The 10410-nt window shown below is 41.1% G+C and overlaps 1 protein-coding gene across 1 annotated transcript; it reads left to right on the top strand.

The window, feature by feature from the left end:
• Positions 1-2606: 2606 nt before the first annotated feature.
• LOC115747959 (NAC domain-containing protein 12-like) lies at positions 2607-4955 on the top strand. The gene is made up of 3 exons (XM_030684294.2): positions 2607-2982; positions 3062-3330; positions 3993-4955. The coding sequence occupies exons 1-3, from the start codon at positions 2811-2813 to the stop codon at positions 4752-4754; spliced, it is 1203 nt and encodes a 400-aa protein (XP_030540154.1). The 5' UTR covers positions 2607-2810; the 3' UTR covers positions 4755-4955.
• Positions 4956-10410: the final 5455 nt, after the last annotated feature.

Genomic DNA, 10410 nt, shown 5'->3' with positions numbered 1-10410 from the left:
TGAACTTACTAAGATCACCATTTGCTCTTGGTCTTGGAAGAAGATTCTGGACCTCCGCTTGGAGGTTCAGCAGAATTTCCTCCGGAGGATTGGGAACGGCCGGTCCATTTCATTCCGGTTTGATTTGTGGCATCCTAGAGGACCGCTTTACAAGCTATTTTCGGATTGGGATATCTACATCTCCCGCATACCGCGTGACACTTCGGTCCGGGCTTTCTTCTCTTCGGAATGGAGCCATTCCGCCGTGTTATCCTCATTCGCTACTTGGTCCGGACCTCCTCCTACTCTCTCGGATACGAGGGAAGATCGGTTTATTTGGCAAGGGCATTCTTCAGGAACTTTTTCGGTTTCCTCAGCTTGGGAGTTTTTTAGACCTAAGGGAAGGCAAGCCCCGTGGTATCGATTTGTCCGGGATCGTTCTATCTCCCCTAAACATGGATTCCTCCTCCGGATTATTACACTCAACCGGCTCCCGACACAGGTTTTGCTCCTAAATTACCGAAGAATCACGGAAGGTATCCGTGCCTTCCGTCATCTTACACCGGACTTTATTGACCATTTGTTCTTTAGCTGCCCCACTACGGCTTCTCTAGCATTATTTTGGGCCACCAAGTGCGATTTACCGTGGCAAAATAGACCTTGGCGAGACTTTATTCCTTGGGCTATGCATTTTCTAGGTGGCCGCTCCTTTCCGCACCACGTAGCTAGGTTCTCTCCGGGTGCGTTATGCCACTTGATTTGGATGGTGAGGAATGACATCCTCTTTAGAAATAAGACTCTTTTTGTGCCGGCTCTCATCAAACACCTTCGTAAAGTGGTCGGGGACAAAGCTCTCTCCCTACATCGCATTGAAGACAATACTCGCAATAGGCGGGTGCGGTGTAATTGGGGCATCTCCGAGGCCATCTTTGCGGACCGATCCGATGTTCCTTAGGACCCGGTTTTCTGCTTTGCTTTTGTTTTCTCCTTGCTGGTTAGTATTGCTCTCTACTAGTTGGCGCTATTTGGCTAGTTTTCTTTTAATTCCGGTACGGACTTCGGTTATGTCCTTTGTTGTTTGCCCTCCACAAACAGCTTGTATTTTGCATTGCCGCTACACCTTCGTACCCCCTAGGACACACTCAAGTGTCATAGTGGGTTCGGGGTTTTTGTGTTCGGCTTCATCCTTGTAATTAGTGCTTTTGACATATCAATATATACTTACCTTACCCAAAAAAAAAAAAAAAAACTTACTAAGATCGGTTTACAAAAGTGATTTGCTTAGTGATGTCTCAAACTGTGAATGACCCTTTAAACAGTGGTCTATAAGTATAAGTAAGGACCCTTAAATAAATATGTAAAGAATTTAAACTATGAATTTTTATGTATCGTTGAATAGTGTTGAAAATAGAAATAATCAAATCTTACCAAACTTGATTCTTGATATTCTATTTGGAATGTTTTTGTGAACGAAATAAGTAGCACATAAGACACTAATAGAAAATTATCGAAAAAGTCTTAAATTTATTATATTTTTATCAATTAAGTCCCAGACTTTAAATATTTCCAATCGAGTCTTAAAAATTTTCAACCCAATTTTGCCCAATATTTTCATCCTATGTGACATGGTCGCATTGACGTGAATAATTTTTAATAATACTTCAAAATTTTTATTGTATTTATTTTGTTTTGTCTCTTTTTCCTTTCCTTTTTTCTTTTTTTTCTATTTTTATTTTCCTTTTTCTGTTCAAAGAGCCGGTGAGGGCATTGCAGCCCTCGTCCAAGGGCTGATGGGGTTCGTTGACTCGACTAGTGGTCGACGGCTCTTTGATCCAGGAAGGGAAAAAAACATAAAGAAAAGAAAAGAAAAATAAAAAATAAAAAAGTACTATTAAAATTGTCTCAGGTCAGATTGATCGCGTCACGAGGACCACCGGAGTCCACGTCAGCAATTTCATACCAAAATTAGGGGGATGGACTTAATTGGCAAAAATGAAAATGTTTAGGACTCAATTGGTAAAAGTAAAAGATTTAACACTGAATTGGCAAAAACGCAATAGGTATAGGACTTTTTGTACAATTTCCTTGGACATTTGACCCATTAAGTGTATTTTTGGCTTAACTGAACACTTTGAGTCAAAACTTATTGATGTTAACAGATGGATTTAATCTAGTTCTGGTGCTAATGGCCAAACACATAGATTCGCGACATTCAATTAAGTCATCAAACAGGCACCTTGCTCAATCAATTCAGTCACGATGGCTATAAAAAAAAAACAGTCTTTATATGGAAATTATTATTAGGTATAGTTCCTTTAAATAGACTTAACCATCCAAAATTTAAAAGACAAGGATCGCGTTCAACAATACCTAAGCTAATACATACGATTCTCCTTATTTTCTCAAATATGATCGACCTAATCTAACCTTTTGAATTCTCTCTCTCTCTCTCTCTCTCTCTCTCTCTCTCTCTCTCTATGGCTAGGTGGTTGGCTCTTCCGGAAGCTTAGACCCACCTTAAGTACACAGTAGTGGCCAATCATATTCTAACTTTTCATGCAACTTTGGACCCTCCTGTGCCCTACCACCATTATAAATTATCATGGCTGCATTACCCTTTACGCACAGCTTGAGCCCTCCACCTCCTCCCTCCTTCTCCCGGTTCATCTCTCTTCCATCTCAAAGGACTATTTTTTTCTGCTTTTCTCTTCCTTAGGTCTTTTCTCATGGAGTTGCTCATCTAGAACAGAAATCTCCACGCACACATCCCACTTTCACTCCACACAGTGAGCACATAGCTTGTCGATTCGGTCCTTTTGGTGTTGGAGAAGATGAACCTGTCCATCAATGGCCAGTCTCAGGTGCCACCGGGGTTCAGATTCCACCCCACTGAAGAGGAGCTCCTGCATTATTACTTGAGAAAGAAAGTTGCCTATGAGAAGATCGACTTGGACGTGATCCGTGAGGTCGATCTCAACAAGCTTGAACCATGGGACATCCAAGGTACATACATGCTTCATCTCTCTCCCTCCCTCCCTCCTTATACCACCACAATTGACTGATTTTGTTCTTGGTTCTGCAGAGAAGTGCAGGATCGGATCGACCCCGCAGAACGACTGGTACTTCTTCAGCCACAAGGACAAGAAGTACCCTACCGGCACGAGGACGAACCGAGCGACAGCTGCCGGGTTCTGGAAGGCCACCGGGCGCGACAAAATCATCTACAGCGGGTTCAAGCGGATAGGGTTGAGGAAGACCTTGGTGTTCTACAAGGGACGAGCTCCGCACGGGCAGAAGTCGGATTGGATCATGCACGAGTATCGGCTGGATGAGAGCACGCAAGACCCGAGCGTAAGTCCCTTTTCAAGTCCCGCACCTGAAGTGAGATATTAGCATTAATCGGTACCAAGTAAATGAATCCATCTCTGAAAAAATTGATCTCCAGAGCTACGCTCTTTAGTGGTCTCCGTGACACTGATTAGTCGAATCCGGCCAAAGAAAATAATTGACCAGTAGAAAGATTCACTTCTTATAGAGTTATCAGTGCTCTGAAAATATAACTTAAAGCTTAACATAAAACTCGCAAGATTTATATACAATTAGAAGATACCAGAAAGATGTTTAGAAATGCCAATGCATCATCTGAATCATTATTTGTATGAACTGTTTGTAAAACTCTTTTGGAAAGTTGATCCTGGAGAGAGCATGACCCCATTTATGTTGAAGAAATCCAACCCAGAACCTTAAAATTATTCTGGCATAGACGGTGTTACGCGTATACTTGGCATGATCAATTACCCTGTTTTTTTTTTTGTCCACCAAATCAATACATGACTTTTTCTACATCAACTTTTTGACAAAAAAGCATCAGATCATGTGGATAGAATAAAATATCCTCGTATAAATCAGTCGGTCTCTACTCTAATGGAGTCAAACGCACACACGTGAAAAGTCAAAATCATTTGGCCAAACGTTGTAATCCCTGGCATTTCTGAAAAAAAAAAAAAAAACAGGCTCTGAGTCCAGCTGGAGATCCATCCCCAGAAGAAGGGTGGGTGGTGTGCCGAGTGTTCAAGAAGAAGAACTATCAGAAAACCCTAGACAGCCCCAAGAGCCCGTCGTCTTCGACCTCCATGGACTCGAGGACCATGCAACAGATGCTCGCCGCCACTGCCAATGACGGCGTTTTGGACCAGATACTCTCCTACATGGGAAGAACGTGCAAGGTCGAAAGCGAGACTCCCACGAGACTCAATCTCTCGCACAACAATCACAACCACCACAACAACACCAAGTACTCCGTTTCGAACACCGATCTCCTCCATGGGAAGTTCATGCATCTCCCGAGGCTTGAGAGCCCAAGCCTCCCTTTACTCCCTGTGGCGAGCTCGCCGTTCGACCAGCAAGACTGCACTTTCAAGCTGTCTTACCACACCATCGAGGAGATGCTCGCCGAGACCTCGGGGCACCACGGGATCGGCAGGTCTCCCACCCCGGATTGGGTCGCCGTGGACCGGCTGGTGGCGTCTCAGCTCAATGGCCAAGTCGCCGAGACGCCGAAGCAACTCTCAAGCTGCTTCAGCGATGACCCCGGTTCTGACGCCGGCGGCCTGAGCATGGATGATGAGGTGCAGCTTTCACACATCAAATTGAACAACAAACCTTCGAGTCAGCAAAGCTTGGAGATGTACGGATGCGATGGCAACGACTTGTGGAGCTTCACGAAGCCGCCACCGCTGCCGTCATCGGACCCGTTACACCATTTGTCGGTATAACGGGAGTGCTTTGAGATATATATCATATTAAAACTTAGCCGCTTCCTAAAACCTAGGGCTTCGATATGTTGTAACCACGAAGAGAAGAGGCGACCTAGGTTTATGAAATATACAGGTTACGTACATGCATGAAGTGAATAAAAAAAATATACTTTGCAATATACACATATACATAATTATACATATGTACAGGCTTTCATATCTTTGTATTTATGTGTAAAATGGAGATGGTGGGGCTTTGTCAAGCCCATATCTTTCCCCCCAGTGACCAAATATCTTCCACTCACCAACCGATAACGATTTTGCACATGGGTCTTCTTTTCAAGCTAACATTATCTTTCCACGAGCCATAATGAGAAATTATTGCCTAAGGCTCACTAGAGTCCGTAAATCAACCATTTAGCGACCAAATAAGTTTTTTTCTTTTCAATAAAACCCTTGCAAAGAAAGCAAAAAGTATATTTCTGTCCAATACTATTACTGCGAAAAAAAGGGGGATAATACGATTAATCGGAGATAGACATGCACCGGAATACACGTCATGTCACGAAAATTCGAATTACTTTCCTCACTTATAGAGTCCACTTAGCAAAAGCGAAAAAAAAAAAAAACCTACAAGGTTCTCGATAAGTTGGTGTACAAGAGCTTGAGATGAGTACCGCCACGTTCCTCTGCCTAATACTAATTGCTATTACTATTATCATAAGCTTCATTATTTCTCTCTATTTTGTCCGTGGTTGTGGCTTTTTCCCCTCAGGAGAAGAATCGGTAACCCATGGAAAAGCTTGACAAAGCCCAATCATGGCACTATATTGACTTTGAAGCAGAAGCTGGGTCTCGGATATCCCCCACAGACATTTAACATGATACCCACTTGACATGGTCCAAGCACGAATTGGTAAGATGTCATTCGAAGAGTGTCAATCCGTTAATGTTTTTCTAGAAGTGGGAGGAGAGAGAGAGAGAGAGAGAGAGCTATATCACCTAACTTTTCCTTTCTATGTTTACATAAAAATAAAATAAAATTGGGATGTGTGTGGAGAGATTCGTAACCGTACGGTTGTTGGAAAAAATTGAATATTCTTCGCTTTAACAGTACGAGTATCCCAAAGAAAAAAAAAAAAAAACTTTATCATCTTTTGTCTTGTTCCTAGGGAGGGGATTCAAGATTCCCTCCCCTTGTTTATGGTTGAGGGTGATGGCCTTCTTTATATGATGGTCAGTGAAATTTGCGCGTGAAGTATTTGATTAGCAATTTGGAAGATATGAACCGTTTCATTACTGCACAACTGGGGGGAAACTATGATCCTTCATAAAAGTCTTTAATATATAGTTTTCAACCATCCACCTTGATGAAAGAAGGGTTCTACTAGCATGATAGTATAACAATATGACGGTGGAATGCTATGTATAATATCGGTGATGAGTCCCGTCATGATTGCAAGATATATATTTTTTCCATTCATAACATTTGTGGTTGAGATTGTACCGATATATTGTTACACCGTCGCCTTCTCAAATCCCGTCAAAGAATAGCAAGTTTTCGCGATTCTCAAAGGGCCATCCTTTGCGCCGTTTTATATGTTGCGTATATCTTTCGATGATAACGCGGTAAATATGCTTAACTAGAACCCCAGGATCGAGGCACCTGGTTGGACGTCGGGAGATTTTCGGTTCAAGCATTGGAGATCGTATGTTCGGATCGTACCAACTACCTCGCAAACCGTTCGAATCGAGGCTTGGAGACCACTTGTCCAAATTCTCAATTTAAATCTTCAAGATTCCTTATCTTGAGAGGTTTTCCACCTCCCAAGCACACACGCGACACACACACAAATTGCTGCAATAAAAGGTTGCAAATGAAGGTCGTGACGACTGTTGCAACTTTGCTAGCTTGGTGGCGACGATGACGGATAGAAATTTGATTTAACCAATTTCTCAGAGAGAGAGAGAGAGAGAGAGAGAGAGAGAGAGAGAGAGAGAGAGAGAGAGAGAGAGAGGTGCCAACTGTAGAGCTATGACTACGATCGTCGATGCCACTTTAGTGATTAAGCAATAACAACAATTTCTAGTCGGTTTGTGCATGTGGTGTTCTTTCAAAACAATGGGTGTCAGGTGTAGAGTGAAAATATCAATGGAAATTCATATCTTTAACTTTAGAGTGTCTCAGTTCTTACAAACCTTTTAATAAACGATTTTCTACACTAGGTTCCAACTTGAGAATAGATTGACAATTACAGTCCATCTATACACACAATAATAATAACTCAAGTTGACAAGAACTCTACTCTTTCATTTGCATGGAAAAAAGACAGATCAATGAATTGGTCGGATTCGAGAGATGTATATACAGCTCCTAATCATTGAATGGGACTCCCCCCCCGCGAAGCACGCTTGAGAGGTCACAACTTGCCAAAGTTCAATTATTTCAAGACTATATACATATATATGCCACCACTCTTGAAAGCCACAACTTCCTCATGCTTGAGAACGACAGTTGCTTACGTAAGTTGGAATTTTCACGGGCGAGACGCACAAAACAAAGACAACATTAAAGAAGTAACAAGAATAAGAACAAAAAACCTCCACGTCTAGCATTATGATCAAATTTATACATTAGTTTGTTATGGTGGAATCAAATAGCGACATCGGATTGCGAAATGGAGGAATCGCTCTCACAATGAATTTACGGGCTTTCGTCCATCCCCCGTGCACGTCCTCGATTGGGACTCTCTCTACGTAATTGGCAATACGTTATTGCCATGTTAGTTAACAAGCGGCCAAGAGACCAATTTACTAAGATTACCATGCTGTTTAATGTCTTCGCTTGATGCCGACGTATCGACCAATCATTGACGGACATAAAAAACGTACCTAGCAAGTTAACATTGGAGCTGGTCCATCATGTGCCGCATAACGATTCCACTCCTAAGTTACAACTTTACATGTGAATAAGTATAGCTCGCATAAGCTCTAATACGAATCACTATTTTTATTTTATTTGATCGTGTATGTTTGTGTGTATAAAAAAGGGCCAAATGATAGATCGAGTCTCTCTATCCCAATTAGTCTATCCTTATATACGGAAAAATTAGGGTATATAAGGACGTCCATCTTTCTTTAAGGATTATGTGTTAGACCCACTTTCCATTATAGTAGTATTAGAGAATTTTAAGGCTCTGAAAAATATTTTCCAGAAAGCCATTATCTATGAAAATGATGATATTTTCCGACATTTGTCTACTATGTGATAATGCACTAGAAATATTTTCCGCTATTTGGTATGGAAAATTATATTTGATTTTCTTCCATGTACTCATTTCAATATTTCTTTTAATTTAATTTTATATTTTCATTTTTAAAAATAAAAATTTTATTTATATTTATATTTTTTTATGTTTTTTTTTTATTTTTTCTATTTCCATTTTCTGCTGGTTACTGGCGACGCATGGCCTCGTCTCGCCAAATCTTGCGAGGCTTGGCCTCACTCGAGGTCGCGACGGATCACCTATGGCCGATTGCCGGCCATGGTTGTGACCGGCGATTGGCCAAAGTAGAAGGGAATAGAAAAAAAAATGGAAAGGAAAAAAATAAAAAGAAAGAGAGAGTAAAAAATGTAAATAAAGTAAAAAAAATAATTAAAAAGAAAGGAATTGTGAAAGAGGAGAAGGAAACATAGATGAGGAAAATGTTCTCCTCTTCTCAAAAAGAGGAAAAATATTTTCCTCACTTTTAAATGAGTATTTTCATTTGTTGGAAAATAATTTTTCTGACTAACTTCTTTTCTGCGAATCAAATGCGGGCAAATACAAAAAATGTTAAACGGAACCTCAATGTGTTATGAATCATGTGACACAGGACACGAATGGCACATCATGATCACGCGACGTTTCTAACACGACAAAGAATTCTGCATGTTTAAGTAATGACTTTAGTTAAGCCGGTATAATGACTAGAAGAGACAGGCTCGACAATAGTCAATCAACGAGTTTATTTTTAAGTGGGAAAAGAAAGGAAATTATGAAAAACATGAAAAGTAGAGACGCTTTACGATAAGCCTCGCCTTGCCGACCCCCCCGGTATCTTGACACGATTTGTATAGAATCATTGCACAACTCGTTTCTTTCTCCCTGATGTCGATTGCAGTTTGGAGACTGATTAGCAAAAAAGTAGATTCGGCTTTAAGTTGTGATTAATCGAGAGCGTCAAAATACGCAAATTTCAAATGACGCCGCGACTTTTGACCCCCCAAAAAAAAAATGACGCCACGATAAAAAACAAGCACTTTATGATCAGTCGCCCCGTGGAAAAAATCTGAAAATTAATATTCTCGTTACATCCCCTCACCCCTAACTCTTACCGTGGACGAAGACGGAGGTTGAGTGTCTCGATTTTTGGGATGTGGTTCATATTTATTATCGATAGAAGGACATCGGGGTTTTGCTCCCCAATGAGCGGGAGGGAGTCTAGAGGGGCCGCTCCGCAAGGGGTTGCAAGAGGCAGCACTTTCGGGATATCAAAGGATTTTTCATAGTTCATACCCACATTTTATTGGTAATTTGATCTTGGACCCATAAATAGTTACGATTATATATCATGGGTGGTGGGAGATATTAATTATAGTGGAATCCTCTACAAGATGTAGCCCTAATTTAAGGGTGAATCAGGATAAACTTTGTATCTCGATTTTTCTTTATCACATTTACTCTCTATTTCGTTGTGTTTATGGGCCTAATCCTAACATCAATGACAATTGTTATTTAACAAGAAAATAGGGACTTTTTTTTTTAACTTACCTTTGAATTTGTCTTTGTTTCCGGATTACCAAGAGAATACATAATTTTATCTTTTCCATTTTTCTTCGACCTGGGAGGTTATTACCGTTTTACCGTTTTATCGATCTCTTACTATGGCAGTACGTCGGATAGATTTTTCTTTTGACCAAGCGCAAAAAAGAAGGTAAAAATAGGGAGTGAGGATCTTAGAAAGTTTCTCCTTTGTTTTTTTGCCCCTGAAATTCATATACGTACGCAAATACATAAATACGCATATGATAATGTATATACGTTGTCTATACATACACACATCTAATGAGGATATTCTGTGGAGTCAATTTTGTCGGAGCAACTCGGGACAGCAGTTGCTGATTTGTTGGCATGACATGATCTTTCCTTTGACTCGAGGTAGCACTTTGGTCCGCTTTAACATCAAAACCCACTCGATGGCTCATCAAGTGCACTCCAAAGTGCTAAACCTAATTCATGGCAACCAGATACAAAATCTTTGTCCCTTTCCAAATGTTCACCACTCTGCATAAGACATTGCCTTTCCTTTTTCTCCCACTATTTTGGTGGGCTCAATCGATTAATTGCCCAGAATACGATTTTGTCGTAAGCTTCAAGTGCTATAGATAACATGGGTGATCGGTTCTCGAGCGATGCAGTTCCCACCTCGGAACCAAGGGCCGGACCGGGCCGGACCAACCGGTCAGATACGGTTCCCGGGCGGTCCAACGAAACCGATCGCAATATGTATCATCTAACATATGGACTTCCTCGGAAGCACTCGAAAGTTGTGAATTGGCAAGTACCTAGAACCGTAGAGCACGACAAGTACGAATTCCAGCTAGGTGTCTGGGTGATGTAGGCAAAGCAAG

Source organism: Rhodamnia argentea, chromosome 3 (assembly GCF_020921035.1).
Source record: "Rhodamnia argentea isolate NSW1041297 chromosome 3, ASM2092103v1, whole genome shotgun sequence".
Taxonomy (NCBI): domain Eukaryota; kingdom Viridiplantae; phylum Streptophyta; class Magnoliopsida; order Myrtales; family Myrtaceae; genus Rhodamnia; species Rhodamnia argentea.
The sequence above is the reverse complement of the archived record's forward strand: the minus strand, read 5'-3'. Positions and strand labels throughout refer to the sequence as shown.

What these genes read in the sequence shown, in the direction of transcription:
- LOC115747959 (XM_030684294.2), top strand. Translation starts at nt 2,811, where the DNA reads ATGAACCTGTCCATCAATGGCCAGTCTCAGGTGCCACCGGGGTTCAGA. An exon ending in TGAACCATGGGACATCCAAG is followed by an intron (nt 2,983 to 3,061) that starts GTACATACATGC and finishes TTGGTTCTGCAG; the next exon opens with AGAAGTGCAGGATCGGATCG. An exon ending in AGAGCACGCAAGACCCGAGC is followed by an intron (nt 3,331 to 3,992) that starts GTAAGTCCCTTT and finishes AAAAAAAAACAG; the next exon opens with GCTCTGAGTCCAGCTGGAGA.